Genomic DNA, 15,097 nt, shown 5'->3' with positions numbered 1-15,097 from the left:
CCAGGGGCTCCGGGGCGGGCCGGGGCGGGGCCGGGGCGGGGCTCGCGGAGACCCGGGCGGCGCGGGGAGTAGCCGAGCGGATTTTGGAGCCCGACCCGCCCGGGCGCGGTGGCGCCAGGTGAGCAGAACTAGGGACCACGGGCTCGACACCCACTTTCCCTAACTTTTCGATTGTCACCTCCTTTCCTGAGGGACTTGCTCCTCCTTTTTCCTGGGGCCGGAGTGTGGACGTGGGCAGTGCGGGACTCGGGAGTACAGGGGGCTCCGCCCGAGCAACTTTCTGGGCTGTGTCCATCCAAGTGTCCGCCTCCCTGGGGTCCCCAGAGTCTTGAGGCCTCAGAACACGTAGCCTGTCTCCGCTATGCATGCTGTCGCTTCTTAGCAAGGATGGGCTGCAGAAGGAGGGTGGTTTTTCAGGAGTAGGGGTTGGGCGCCAGCTGTGGCTCGAGGCGGGGTGGTCACTCCTCTGGTTTCGGGCTGGGAACAGGGCTCCACATTCGGTGACAAAGGGGTCGGGGCTCCTCTGCTCTTGGGATGCGCCTTAGGCTGCACCCAGAAGTGCCGAGAGCGCAGGACTCCTGCGGCGGTGGAACCCAGCGGGCCCCTGCGCTGTGGTGGGCCTCGGTTTCTATCTGTGAACCCCGACTTTGGACAGAGCCGACACTGCGCGCCCCGCAAGGCCCCAGGCCTCGGCGCAGCGGTCGGAGGCCAGGTCGGTCCCGCCTGCGCTTCGGGTGCGGCAGCGGCGCGGGCTCGGTGCTGGGGCCTCCGCCCCAGGCCTGGCTGGAGCTCCCAGCGCTGCAGCTGTGCAGAAACCAGACTGGGGGCGCGGGGACGAGGACTTCGTGGGGGCCACGCCACGCACGGCCCGGTTGCTCCTGCCCACTCCCAGGTCCAGTGCTCGGGCAGCGACTGGACGCAACCAGCCTCCCCGAGGGGTGTCAGCAGTGCGGGCCGGGACCCCGGGCCTCGGAGGCGGTGCAGCTACGGTCCGGGACGGGGTCCACTGAGGCCTCGGGCGGAGGAGGCCGGAAAGGAGGCCAGGCGGCGCGAAAGGGATGATTCATCCCGAGGAGCCCGAATTGGAAACGCCGCAACCTAGGAGCAGCCTTGCCTGGGCCGACGGGAGAGCCGAGTGGGGAGTCGTCCGCGAGGCCCCGCGCCCAGCACCGCAGCCTTCTGGCTCCGGCCGGGCCGCTGGGGGAAGGGAAGGCCTCTTCTGGCCGAGTTGAGAAAAATCCTGGACAAAGTCTGCCGCCGCCTCCCGTGCTCTGACTGGCTGGCCCGGCCAGGGCGCTCTTCTCGGAGTCTAGCTCGAATCTCTCCTGCTGCAGCCCAGGCGCTGACTGAGGAAGTCTGGAAGGAGGGGGCAGGAAGGAGAGCGGGAGTCAGTGGCGCCCCCTCCTTTCCGCGCTGCGGTATGTGAATCGCAGGCTGGGGAGCGCGCGGCGACCCCCGCAGACCTGGCGGCCGGAGCGCCCCTCCCCGGCGAGTACGGCGCGGCCACGTGCGGGGGTGGGGCGGGCCCGGCGCTACTTACCGGGAGCGCGCTGCCCGGTGGTCGCTTCCCGAGTCCCGGGACCGCGGGCCGGCGGAGAGGGCTCGGGCTGCCGGGCTCCACAGCCCGGGATGCACCAGGGAGCGGCCTGCGGCCCCCTCCCTCCTCTCCGCCCGCAGAAGGGGCCAACCTCGGCTTCTGCCGCGCGTCCCTGGCTCGGAGCTCCGCTGCGGAAAACCCGAGCGGGGGCGGCTCCCTCCTTCTCAGCCCAGGAAAATCCGGGGGTGGCCGCCAGGGATCTCCAAGCGGCCAAGGCGAGGCGGCCCGCGCTTCCCTCCCGGCTCTGGAGCCCGAGCGCCCGGGCGCCCCAAGCCTCTGCCCGTCGGTTCAGTGCCCGCCTCCCGACTTTTCTCCGCAGAGCGCCCAGACGACAGCGAGATGACGGCCGGGAGCCCTGGAGACTGCGGGGAGGCGCGAAGGAGCCCCGAGGGCCGCGTCTCCCGCCTGGGCCGCCGCCTGGGCCGCCGCCGGCGTCCGCGCTCTCCGCCCGAGCCTCTGCGGGTGCGGGCGCGGCTGCGGCTGCGCTCGCCGTCGGGGGCGTTCGCTGCGCTGGGGGCGCTCGTGGTACTGGTGGGCATGGGCATTGCAGTGGCCGGCTACTGGCCGCACCGCGCCGGAGCCCCAGCGCCCCGGGCTGCCAATGCCAGCTCGCCACCCGTCAGCGAGCTGCGACGCGAGGGTCGCGGTGCGGGCCGGGGCCATGGCCCACACGAGCGCCTGCGGCTGCTGGGGCCGGTGATTATGGGCGTCGGCCTGTTCGTGTTCATCTGCGCCAACACGCTTCTGTATGAGAACCGAGACCTAGAGACGCGACGGCTCCGCCAGGGGGTGCTGCGGGCCCAGGCTCTGCGGCCCCCCGACGGCCCCGGCTGGGACTGCGCCCTTTTTCCCAGCCCGGGGCCCAGGACTCCCCGAGCCACAGGCTGCACAGAGCCCGAAAGCTGGGACCTGTCCCCGCGTCGGGGCACCTCACCTGTCCCGTCGGTGCGGAGTCTGCGTTCAGAGCCTGCTAATCCTCGCCTGGGATTACCTGCCCTGCTCAACAGCTATCCACTGAAGGGCCCAGGGCTGGCCCCACCCTGGGGCGCACGGACCCAGACTGGTCACGTGATCATCACAGTTCAGCCCTCTGGCTCCTACATTGAACATTCCAAGTCTCTGGACCTGGGTCTTGGGGAGCTTCTCTTGGGGGCCCCAGCGGCTCGGGACTGCGCTCACCGCAGCTGGCCACGACTGGACCGCCTCAGTCTGGGCGGGTATGCCAAACTCGGGGGAAGGGGGGACTTGGGGGCCCGGGTCTGAGGATCAAAAGGGGAACCTAAGAGGCTACACCATGGACCATGGAAACAGGAGCAGAGCACCAAAAGTCCTAATGTCTGCTCGCTGCTCCGGTCACATCCCTGGGAGAGGCCGGCTGCACTAGTGCTCCATGGAGTGTGGAGATTGACGTGAATTGGTCTCAGGAGTTTCTTCAGCCTCCATATGTGCCTTAGCCCTGGACAGGCACCCGAGGGGGCTGGAGGCCCGGGCCAAGGTGAGCAGAGGGTGAACGTGGTGTTGGCAAACCCAAAGTGGTGGGCAACGACCTCTTTATACTTGGAAGGTAGGTTGGGATATTTCAGGCTGGGACAGGCTCCGTCCAAGGTGGCACTGGTGGTGGCGCACGGCCCTCTGAGAAGATGGGTGTGGGCCTTGAGTTGAGCCCCTCCTCTGCCATCTGGGATGGGGACACAGCCTTGAGCTCCCACTGCCTCACATCCTTCCTCCCTCCTGTGGGACACATCCCCTTAGGGCTAACTACTGCCAGCACCTTCGCAATGAGTCTGGCCCCCTCCCCAGACAGGTCTGAGGAGTCCCCTTTCCTGTCCTTCATCATGGCCTGGGCTGCAGAATCTACCCCCAGCTCTGAGAGGTCCCTTTCTACCACAGTGAAGCTGCGTTTTTGGCCAGTGTGGGTAGCTTACTTGAGAAAATAGTTGTCTAGGTTTCTCCCACCCAGGTTTAATTTTCCCCAAGTTGCTGGTAGAGGAGAAATTTAAAAGTGAATCAGTCCTCACAGACTCAGTCTTTTTTTTTTTTTTTTTTTAAGTTTATTGCAAAATGCAGTACAAGAAGCCAAGACCAAATGCATATCTAAACACTACAACCACTTTCTTACTATGGAAGGCCCAAACAGCAGACCTAATTATTGCCTATTTAATCTAAAGATTTTTCCAATTTGATTCTGCTGCTATAGTTCCTATTTTGTCAAGAGATGTAAACAACTACTTTGTGTGATTCATAATTTTTAAAAAAAATTTACAAAGCTCCTTCATTTCTGTCACCAAAATAATACATTTGAGAGATTTGTAAAAAGAGCAGCCTGGGGCCGAGATCCTGGGCAGAGATTTCTTGTGAGCACCAAGGGGCTGTAGCTCCAGCTCTTTCCCAAGGCGATGGTGGGCTCTTCACCCCAGCTGCTCCTCGTCCCCCAGAATACAGTGGTGGGTGGCCTGGGGGAAGCGCAGTGAAGGTACCTGGCGGGTCCCTGCAGTTGGGCTCCTGGAGCCCTTGGCTTACGAATGTAGGTCTTACTCTGTGGGTGGGTGGCAAAGATCTCACATGGTTTGAAGGAAATTTTTATTTCTAAAGTAAAAATAAAATTGCAGTGAGAGTTGTTACTGTGGTGTGTCTGAGTCATTTAAGGAAAATTGTGGCCAAGTCCCTGACCCTGGAAGTGTAACTGTCCTCCCCACCTTCACCAATTCTACCTGGACAGAGTCTTTTTCTTCACACACACACACACACACACACACACACACACACACACACACACCTGCAGAAAGAAAAAAAAAAAGAAAACAGTTGCCAAATCTCAAGGTTTGCTGCCAGAGAGAAAGGAAGGGGGAAGAGGCTTGGAAGGAAATTAGAATTCTGGTCCAATTTACAGGCACAGGAGAGTGAGCCAGTGGCAGAGCTGAGGAAGGCTTATGCCCCCTGCTCTGGGGTTGTGTGCTGTGAGAGCTGTGACTCAGATCCAGCAGCAGAGGTCTCAGGTCCAAGGTAGACACACTGTGCCCTCTTCCTTTAGCTCCAGGTTCAGCTTTGTGAGCCCTGCAGCTCAGCAGGACAGCTGGCCTTGAGACGCAAGCTCCACTAGGTGCCTGTGGATGGGACCTGGCTTAACTTCTGCTCCTGCTGCCAACACAGCCCTCACCTACATCCATCACTGCAGACCCTAGGCCACAGCTGGCAAGTTTGTTTAAGACGGGATAATCTGCTTCCCCCCGCCCCAGCCTGTGGCAGATCCCACCGGTGCTTTCTTGTCCCTGGCTGATAGGCTCAGATGAGCACGGAAAGGAAAATGCACTCTCTCGAAATCAGTTCAAACCAGCTGAGTTTGTCTAAAAGCTCAGCTACCAGAGACACTGCACTGCTGGCTTTTCGACTTCTCTCATGCTCACTGCCCTTCAGCCCCCAGCCATTGCTGTCAGTGACCCACTGTCTAATCTCATGAAGTTCACTTCTGGCCTAGAATTAGGATTCTAAGAAGCTTCCAGGCAGATCTGTTGTAGGAAGCAAGTCAGAAGATTAGAAAAGCCCTACTGAATAAAAATGCCTCCAAATCCCTACCAGGAATTGGGGCCATTAGGCCTCATTTTCAAAACCAAGACCCAAAGAAAAAAAATTCTAAATCCAAAACCCACTGCAAAATCAAGCCTAGAGAACCCAGCAGACCTAGGATGGTGAGTGGGAATGAGCAATGGCCTTTCTGTGATGTCCTGTGGGAGAGGTGGCTTCTAAACCTGCGATACCCTCGCTCCAGAAGGGTGCCCTCAGGCAGTTGCCTGGCAGAGAAAGGTCAGAGAATATGGTCTCTCACCCAGTCCCCCCCCCGTCCCCCCCCGTAACTGGGGATTGAACTCAGGCCCTTGCACTTGCCAGGCAAACACTTATTCTACTGAGCCATCTCCCCGGCCCGCTCATCCATTACCACACCAGAAGAGAAAGAGGCATGACCACCTGGCATACTCCTTAGCAGGACCGACTGAGGTAAACGCTACATTCCCTTCTGTGAAGTACACCCTCCCAGAACCAGAAGACTTTATATTTAAAATCTTACTAACTTTCCTTCCCCAAACCACCATTAAAATGTTCCATTAGAACTTCTGGCCAAAAGTGCTTATTTTTCCATGAGTTCTGGTCTCCTGAGATGGGAGCTTGGGGGAGCTTGGCAGAGTCACTGTTTCTGATGAGGTACAAGGAAAAGGGGGACATAAAGGCCACAGATATGTTCAAACATTCACAGTATCAGATGCATCTGAAGCAACTTCTGTCTGACCTAAAGAAGCTCCAAAACTGAAAGAGCAGGTGGGGAAGGGGGTAAAGCAATACTACATTCTCAGGAGAGGTCTCCGCGTCACCAAAAACAGCCTGATGAAGGGATGGGACATTTTTCTGAAAGCTGTGGATCAGGGCAGTCACCCTGCCTGGCATTCTGGCAAAGTCACATCATTGGTTCTCAGAAATCTGGGTCATGAAGTTTCTGCTGTTCATCCAAGGGTATACGGGTAGGGGAGGAGCGGGATGTCCCATGGCGCTGGCTTTGGCTTCCAACCCAGGGGACAGAGTCTCGGGAGGATCTTGTGGAATTCTGTGGATCCTGTCCGTAACTGGGTTGGAAATAGGTAGGGAGAGGGTTGTTGCAGGGGTTACAAACCACCCCATAAAAAAGCCAAGAATTCTAAAAACAGTCCACAGAGTGAAAAGTTGAACAACTTCTGGTATCACAATATAGAAAAAGATCTTCAAAAGGATGAGTGGCATCTAGAAGATTCTCTTGTTATAAATTCCAAATAGAAAAAGAAATTAATTTTCTGGTGGTTTAGGATAACTTGCAAGTCTAAAGTCTGACTATTGCAGGCTGGCTCCCCAATCATTTTGCTGGTTTCTCTTGGGTGGGAGAAGGGCAGGGAGTTGGGGTTAGGACAGTTCCTAGAGGAAAGAAAGAAGCACATTTTAAAATTCTGCAAAGGAGCCAGTTTCTCGGGCCCACTGCCAAGTGGCCATAAATGACAATTGGGACATGAGCCCTGCACTTCCACCTGATGGGTGTGGCCTAGCTCTTTCTGGTTTCATTGTCCTCTGTTCCTCCCAGGTGCAGGCTCTGACATACCTGTGACCCAGTCGGCAGAAGCAGGGGATGGTAAAGGGGAAGCCAGTGTTAGGCAGTGCGTGGAGTTTTACATGTGAGTTTGGGAGGCATTCTACCTAGTACTGTTGGCACGGCTAAGAGCAGGACACAAATGACCTGCTGTTTCGGTTGGAGCCACATACTACTTTGTTATCTTCTCTACTTGTCCTTTATCACATGCCAGTGATGGGCCCGAAGAGTGTCCACAGTCCCTACTAGAGTGCTCCCAGGCGGCCACAATGGGGTCCTCAACCCAATCCAGAACACCCCCTACCTGAGCTCATTCCTCAGAGATCTCAGTTTCCTGATGGACGACCACCTTGGTCACTGACATGTCTGGGTGCTGCTCCTTTGCCTCCTTGATGGCTTGTACGAGGACCTGTGAAAGACACGCAGAACACTATCAGGCCAGAGCAGCCTGGAAGGGGAAGGCAGGCCAGGGCTGGGCCATCACTTCTTTTTTTTTTTAAATTTATTTATTTATTTATTCATTTTGTATGTGTGTGGCCAGTTCAGCCCACCAGGGGGTGGGGCTGGCTGGCATGTGGTGCTGGGGATTGAACCGAGGTCCCTGTGCTTTTGCTTAACTTAGCTTGTTCTAAGTAGGTGCTTTAGACCACTGAACCATCTCACTAGCCCTGGGCCATCACTTCTTGATGATGTAAACCTAGGCCAAACCTGGGATGACTTTGTCCCCTCCTTCTGCAAAGGGAGGCCCCAGGCAAAAAAGACAGGGAAGGCCAGAGCTGTGCTGTCAGGGAGCCAGAGAGGTGCTTCAGGATGACAGCTGCAGCCACTCAAAGGTGCAGGAGAGAATCCGTGTTCAACACAGGTAAGCAGGAAGTTCAAGAAAAGAGAGGAAGGTAAAGGCGTGTGCTACAAAAAGGATGGGATGAGCTGCATGTGGAGGAGCATACCTGCAGGCCCAGTGCCAGGCAAGAGGGGCATCTCAAGCTTGATGCCAGCCTGGGCCACATAATGAGATCTTGTCTCAAAAAAAGGGAAGAGATGTCTTTTGCTAAAGTAGAAGGAAGGCAGGCCTATGATTTGGCCAAGCCCGGCTCAAGAACATCACTTATTATTTAATCTTGGAACACCTGAATCAATTAGGGCAGTATCAGTATTTGCATTTTAGATTTGTGTGACAATCCCTGAAGATTCAATGAAGTGCTTATTGTTTCATAGCCAGGAAATAATGTAACTGGGATTTGAACACAAATCTTTACCACACTGACTTTTTGCTTCCGAGCCCCTGGAGGAGTTGGAGGCAGAAAGGCTGAGAGCACAGGGAAGGCCCAGGAAGGCGGCGCCATCACTCTTCTGGCTGCCAGTCTCTGAGCTCTGCCCCATTGACAGACTCGGGCTGGAACTGGCTAGCTGGCTGCTCACCCTGCTCACTCATCTCTATGTGGGACAGGGAATGGGGAAACTCTCCTCGAGTCTCTTGGCTCCACAAAAGGCATCTGCGGACCCGCCACATGTCCAGAGCCCTGCACATCCTCCCCGGTCCTGCTTTCCCAACTCATCTGCTCACGTCTCTGGTGTAGCCGAAGCCATCCCTTGAGGACTCTGCCTTCTGCATGGAAGCCTGCACCACACTGCTCTCCCCAGCGGCCTCCCTGCCTGCAGAGAATACCTTTCCCCGTGTGTCCCTCAGCTGGAGGGCCCTGGGACACCCCTCAGAGCTGTCATACGGTATGGTGGTGCACGTCTATAATCCTAGTGTTATGGGAAGCTGAGGCAGAGGACTGTTCTTCAAGGCCAGCCTAGGCTACACAGTGAGACACTCTCAAAAAATCAAGACCAGGACCTGGGGAGATAGTTCAGTAGAATAAGTGCTTGCCTGGCAAGCGCAAGAGCCTGAGTTCAATCCCTGGTACTGCAGGAAAAAAGAAGAAAAAAATCAAAACCAAAGAGGTTATCAAGTTGCTTATTCTTTTGTTACAAAACCCTGGAAGAAACCTTTGATGATCTTTCCTTTTTTCTCTCTCCCTCCTGTTTTGTCTTTTGAGACCCTTGCTGAAATTACAGGTGAGCATACCACACCCAGCTGACAATCTTTATTTTACAGATGGTCAAACGACAGCTCAAAAGTAATGAGCGCTTAAGGGGTGCACACTGCAAGTCAGAGTTAGGATTCAGCCCAGTTCTGCCTCACCACCAAGTACACCTTCCGCAAGTGCTCTTAGTGCAGTCTGAGTACAGAGCAGGGGCTCAGTCACACCCACACTCAGGCTGGTAACGCAGCCAGGCGCACTGCACTGGGCAATGGACTGCGTGCCCCGCCCCCAGGCTCTGAACCTTGTTTCTGGGACCCTGGACCCAGTATTTTCAGTCTGAAGTCTCAGCCCTGCTACTAAGGGAACTGCCAGCACTGCAGCTCAGTTCTCTCTCTCTCTCTCTCTCTCTCTCTCTCTCTCTCTCTCTTCTTTTTTTTTTTAAAGACATTCAGCACATCAGCATAAAGGCCACAGTTACAGCTCTAGCAATCCTGTCAATGATTCCAGAAGCATCTGTATGCAGTCTCTTCCACCCCCTCTCCTCTGCAGCTTACTGTTCTAACCTCCCCAGCAGAAAATCAGGAACATTAATCCTGACCTTATTATTTGCTAATTGCTTGTAGCACACAATTAGCACCTCATTAACATAAAAACATAGAAATTTTGCACCCAGAAAGGCCCAGAAATTATCTAGATCAATGCACTCTCTTTTAGAAGAGGAAAGACATCAGAGGCAAAGCGGTTTGCCCAAGGTCACACGAGATGGTGCTGCCTCTAGAGCAGGAACCAAGGTCCAAGTCTCTGGTGGCTTGTCCACCCCCAGCTCCCCTTGCTGTCTTCTCAGCAACTACAGCGCTGTGGGGAAGGGACCAGGCCTCCTCTTGCTTTGATATCATCCAGCACAGGTGTAGGGACAGGTGTAGGAGCAAAACCAGCTCCATTTACTGGGAGCCACCGTGTGCCTGTTCCATGCCCTGCGTCCTGTATCTCACTTGCTAGGCACAAAGACCTTGAAAGGAGGACACGCTAATCCACTGTTTCGAGATGAAGGAGCAGAGGTGCGGGGGTTAAGAGCTGTAACACAGCAATAGCCAGCACTTGCACTGGAGGCTGAGCCCAGAGCCATGTTCTTTCTGCTGAATTCCTGGCTTTACCATCTGCAGCTCCTAGCCCACCTGCCTCTGTGGTTAGATTCTGTTTTTCTTCTCAAGAGCTGAAGTAGCCAAAGAAGTTTTCTGCAGATGATGAGGGCAGAGGTATCCACTGTACGCCTACTCCTGTATCCATGCTCAGAATCTGTCTCATGCTCAGAATCTCCTTAGCATTCTTACCTTATCATGGTCAATATCAGCATCTCCTGTAATCACAATTCTCTTTTCAATCCGGGTCTCTGAAATCCCACCTTTTACAGTCTGGTACCAACAGGAGGTGGGCAGATGAGATCAGCAATGGAACAAGAAAGAAAAACAAAACCACACAGCACAGGTTAGCCTGAAGCTCCACATTTCAGTCTGGGAGGGCTATCTCCATACCTGGAGGACTTGCAAAATAAACATACCCGCGCTCCCCTGGGCTGCTTCCACTTTTAATAAGCTGAGCACAAAGACACAGTTCTCCAGTGGCTTACAATTCTTTTCTTTCCCCCTCCCAAACACTACAGATATGTAGCAAGTAAATAAAACAAGTACCTCTCTTTCTTCATAGATATTTTTTCAGGACAAAAAAGAATCAGAAGACTATTAACAAAAGTGTCACACAGCTTAAAATTGAGATCTTACTCCTGTCAAAAGATCCTCAAATAATCTCCTGAAGGTGGGTAGGTTTCCATGACAAATGAGGAAAACTAGGCTCTAGGCAAATTAAATCACTGGATTTCAGTCCTCTGCGTGCTGACTGACACACTTTGGTCAAGAACTACAATTTCTGGGGCCTGGGGAGATGGCTCAGTAGGATAAGTGCTTGACTGGCAAACGCAAGGATCTGAGTTCAATCCCTGGTTCTGCCAAAAAATAAAAAGAACTGCAATTTCTTGTAGAACTGTATTTTCCTCTCCTGTTGCACCAAACATGGTCGCCTCTGGTTTTCTAAGGAGAGTAGGGTTTTAGATATTTTGTCCCTATTGTTTCTTATAAATCATATTCTTTTGTTTTGTTTTGCATACTGGTCATTGAACCCAGGGCCTTATCATGCTAAGCAAATTACATTCCTAGCCTTTAAACTATATTCTATAAATTCCAATATTTAGCATCTAGACTATAATCCCTATACCTTTGACTATGGACATGACATAAAAATTCTTTGCCAGGCCTGGAATTCTGATTTTTGGCTTGGAAAGCATGGTTTTATCATAATAAGAATGATATCTACCCGTAGACTCACTCCTTTCTCTCCTTCCCTCTCTCCCTCTCTCTGTCTCTGATGCTAGGACTCAAACCCAGGGCTAGTCAAGTGCTCTACCACTGAGCTTTATTCCAAAACAAGTGAACTTTAAAGAATTTTTCTTTTTTTCTGGTACTGGGTGTTGAACCCAAGGTCACTCTACCATTGGGTTACATTCCCTGTCCTTTTTATTTTTTTGAGACAACATCTCACTAAATTGCCTGGGCTGCCCTTGAACTGATAATCCTCTGGGCTCAGGCTCCCACGTATCTGAGATTACAAGCAGGCACCACCATGCCAAGCCCAAGGGGACTTTTACACTCACCTCCACAGCTACCTAGCACCTGAAAAACAGAAAATGACTACATGTGGCTTTATGAGACTGCTAAGTAGCAGAGGTGCTCTCACGGTCTCTCTAGTTTATTGCTTGGCAGAGCAGCTGGGCCCTGCTACCTGGAACACTTGGCTCAATTAGGGATGGAGCTTGAAGCCTTTGATTATGGACCTGGGTCCTTTTCCAAGGGATGGCAACAAGCTCAGCATGCTTCTAGACCTCATTTGCAAGCTCTGGCTGCTCTGTTACCTTGGTTATCTGAGTGGTGGTGGTGCTGCTTGTGGTCTCAGATGTGATGGTCTGGGCTGTCAGCAAGACTCCTGGGTCCAAGTCCCCATTGCTGTCATCGGTCTGAAGAAGAAAGCACAACCATTACCCTGGGCTGCAGGATGCCTTGTGGACAAGTGCTGTAAGCTACAACTTTGTTCTTCAGCTATATGTTCTAATGTAAAACTCTAGTTCCCTCTCAGTGACCTCTTTATAAACAGAACAAATCCCCTGGTAGTGAATTTCCTCCACAACAGTTGGATGGGTAGGATTTTCTTAGCTCTGGGTCAGTGACAGGAGTAGTTTAGAAAGAAGGCAGGAATATAGTCACTGTTTCTACAAGAATGACACTAACTGTAAACACGCACAACATTTTATAGTTCACAAATGTCTTATAAAATGTCTTTATGAATGCTCATGCCAATCACAGGAAATGAAGAAAAGGGGCAGAGATTTTAGCATGCTTCATTAAGAAAATTCCGGTTGGGCTGGGCATGGTGGCACACACTTGCTATCCCAGCTGCTCTGGAGGCTGAGGCAGAAAGATGGCAGGTTTGAGACCAGTCTGAGCCCCAGAACGTGTCTGTCTCAAAAGAAAATAAAAGAGGATGAGGAAGGATGGTGAGGTGTGGAGGAAGGTGGAAGAGGAAGAAGGGGAGGAGGGTGTGGAGGGTTGGGATTATAGCTCCATGGTAGAGTACTTGCCTAGCATGTATGAGGCCCTGGGTTCAACTCTCAGTATTAGAGGGTAAGGAGGAAGGAAAGAAAATAAAGTTCAGGCTCAGAAAGGGGAGAGATGTGCCTGTGGATTCAACACAAGTAAGTGGCCGTTTTCTCCCACAGATCTAGTATTTACACACCATCCAAGGCAGGAAAGCTGTAGACTTTTAGCTGCTAAGGTACGTATGTAGGGCCTGCACCACTGGGCAAAACTTTCCAGAAAGTAGATAAGGAACTGGCTGGAGCTAAGGGGCCAAAGAGTCTCAAGTCATTTTCTTTAAAGATTGAAAGGAAATGGGGGCCAGGGAGATGGCTCAGTGGAATAAGTGCTTCCCTGGCAAACACAAGGGTCTGAGTTCAATCCCTGGGTCTACAAAAAAAAAAAAAAAAAAAAAAGTTGAAAGGAAAACTAGAAAGGGCTGGAGAGATAGCTCAGTAGAATAAATGCCTGCCTGGCAAACGCAGGGTCCTGAGTTCAACCCCTGGTACCGCAGAAAAAAAATTAAATTAAATTAAAAAAGAAAAAAGAATAGTAAGGAAAACTGGAGCAAGTGAAATGGGGGAATATTCCTTTAAAAGCGTGTGGGATTTGTAAGTACTTACACTACCAGGCTTCACAACTAATCTATGCAAAGCAGGGCTAGAAATCGATTTCTCCAGAAGTCACTCTATCAGGACCAAAGCAGCACATCATGGATAGGGTGAGCAACGACAATAGCAAAAAGGAAAAGCAATGGTGGGCAGGTGCCACATTGAGCCTAACAATTAGGCTGGCCCATTGCAATTGTTCATGCCTAGACTGGGCATGGTGGTGCATGTCTATAATCCCAGCACCTGGGAGGCTGAAAACAGGAGGATCACTATGAGTCCATCTGTGTAGTGAGACCCTGCAGACTGTGTACTAAATACATAGAAATAGAAAAGAAATTGCCTAGGGCCAGCCAAATAGCTCAGCAGGTTAAAGTGCCTGTAAGCAGGTGCAGGGGCCTGCCGGGGGTTCGATCCTCAGGCCTGCCATGCCAGCCCTGCCCCTGGGGTACACTGAGCCAGCAATTGAGACTGGGCGTGGTGGTGCACGCCTGTAATCCCACACCTTGGGAGGCAGCAAACAGGCAGATCACTACAAGTCTGATCTAGTGGTGAGTCTCTGAACACCCTGTGGACCCTTCCTTAAAATACAAAAAAAAAAAAAAAAAAAAAGAAAAAATAAATTGCTGATGCCTGATGCATCCCTGACCAAGATGGACACAGACTGGATATGGAGGATGGCAACATGCATTTCAGTTAACAGTGACCTACAATACCTGGCATTAGAGGGGGCATTTAGAGAACTGTAATTATTTTCATAAAGAATTCAAGAAAAATGTGTTTCTCTCTTTCTCTGTTCCCCTCTCCTTTTTGTAGTACTAGGGATTGAATTTAGGGATGTTTTGCCACTAAGTTACAACCCCAGACCCTTTTTTATTTTAAGAGAGGGTCTCACTAAGTTGCCCTGAATGGCCTGGAACTTTTGATTCTCCTCTCTCAGCTTCCCAAGGAGCTGGAGTTACAGGCATCCACCCTGCACTTGGTGCTCCGCCTCTTTATAGAAGCCACTTGTATTATAAGCAGAGGCTGCCAACTTTTTCTTTAGATGAAGTCTTACTTTGTTGCCTAAGTTGGTCCGAAGCTTTTGTGCTCACGTGACCCTCTTGCTTTCCCCTCCAAGTAGCTGTGTGTCAGCCACTGTGCCTACATTATTTTTATGATCAGGATCACATTTCATTTCATCCCAAACTCTGAGATATTAAGAGAAGGGTCAGAGAGAGGAGAAGAGAATTAGGAAGCAACAGTCTTTGGCTGGGTTCCCCTCTAGGTGGAAGTCTGCAGAAAACCAAGAAGGACATAATTGTGACACCTAAGGCTTACACATGTGCTACCTTCATACCAGGTGCAATATGAGCTAGCATTAGTTCACTGAGATTTTCTTTAGCTAAGGTCACTTATTCACCTCAGATCCAGCTAACAGCTCCCACACTCCTAATACATGTCAAGCACATCATGCAACTGTTACTCACAATATCACTCAATATCTGAGCTATATGCTATTGTTATACTCACTGTACAATTAGGGAAGCCAAGACAGAGAGTTAAATAACTTGTTCAAGATTCTATAGCTAGTCGCTGTGTGAACTAGGACACAGACCAGGAAAGAAACTTCGCGTTCCAAGACTGAGGTCTGTGTCCTAGTTCAGATAGTAACTAGCCGTGGGACTTGGAGCAAACCATTTTGACTTACGTGAGCCTTAGTTTTCTCATTTATAAAAGACAATATTGTGACAGATGTCCTGCCTACACCACAGCATTGCTGAGAAGACCCAAGGAAATGATGGAAATAAAAGTGCCTTTAAGGGGCCGGGGAGATGGCTCAGTGGAATAAGCGCTTCCCTGGCAAGTGCAAGGGCCTGATTTCAATCCCCGGTTTCGTCAAAAAAAAAAAGAAAAAAAAAGAAAAAAAAGAAAAAAAAAGTGCCTTTAAATTATTACAAGATAGCTGGGTGTGGTGGTGCACATCTGTCGCCCCAGTACTCAGAGGCTGAGGAAAGAGGATCATCTCAAGTTCAAGGCCAGCCTGGGATCTATAGTGGGATCAAGACTAGCTGGAACTACATAAGAAAACCCTATCT

General features: G+C 51.8%; 2 protein-coding genes across 16 annotated transcripts in view; one reads left to right on the top strand and one right to left on the bottom strand.

Moving 5' to 3' along the window:
- The first annotated feature begins 77 nt into the window (after window positions 1-77).
- On the top strand, window positions 78-4,394 carry Tmem200b (transmembrane protein 200B). Its single transcript, XM_023703033.1, has 3 exons — window positions 78-118; window positions 1,335-1,418; window positions 1,917-4,394. The coding sequence occupies exon 3, from the start codon at window positions 1,937-1,939 to the stop codon at window positions 2,858-2,860; it is 924 nt and encodes a 307-aa protein (XP_023558801.1). The 5' UTR covers window positions 78-118; window positions 1,335-1,418; window positions 1,917-1,936; the 3' UTR covers window positions 2,861-4,394.
- A 997-nt stretch (window positions 4,395-5,391) lies between these two features.
- Window positions 5,392-15,097, bottom strand: part of Epb41 (erythrocyte membrane protein band 4.1) — a 251,748-nt gene continuing 242,042 nt past the window's right edge. For 14 of the 15 annotated variants that reach the window (XM_023703019.1, XM_023703020.1, XM_023703011.1 and 11 more), the window contains 4 exons: window positions 11,694-11,795; window positions 10,063-10,143; window positions 7,006-7,110; window positions 5,392-6,532 (listed from right to left, as the gene is read on the bottom strand). In XM_023703019.1, coding sequence (XP_023558787.1) covers window positions 7,012-7,110; window positions 10,063-10,143; window positions 11,694-11,795 — 282 coding nt within the window. In that variant the 3' untranslated portion in view covers window positions 5,392-6,532; window positions 7,006-7,011. The remainder of the gene's footprint in view (window positions 6,533-7,005; window positions 7,111-10,062; window positions 10,144-11,693; window positions 11,796-15,097) is intronic. The other variant, XM_023703016.1, reaches the window with a different exon arrangement.

Source organism: Octodon degus, unplaced genomic scaffold (assembly GCF_000260255.1).
Source record: "Octodon degus isolate 3935 unplaced genomic scaffold, OctDeg1.0 scaffold00163, whole genome shotgun sequence".
NCBI lineage: Eukaryota > Metazoa > Chordata > Mammalia > Rodentia > Octodontidae > Octodon > Octodon degus.
Note: the sequence above shows the minus strand (reverse complement) of the source record. Positions and strands in the feature narration are given on the sequence as shown.

What these genes read in the sequence shown, in the direction of transcription:
- Tmem200b (XM_023703033.1), top strand. Translation starts at nt 1,937, where the DNA reads ATGACGGCCGGGAGCCCTGGAGACTGCGGGGAGGCGCGAAGGAGCCCC.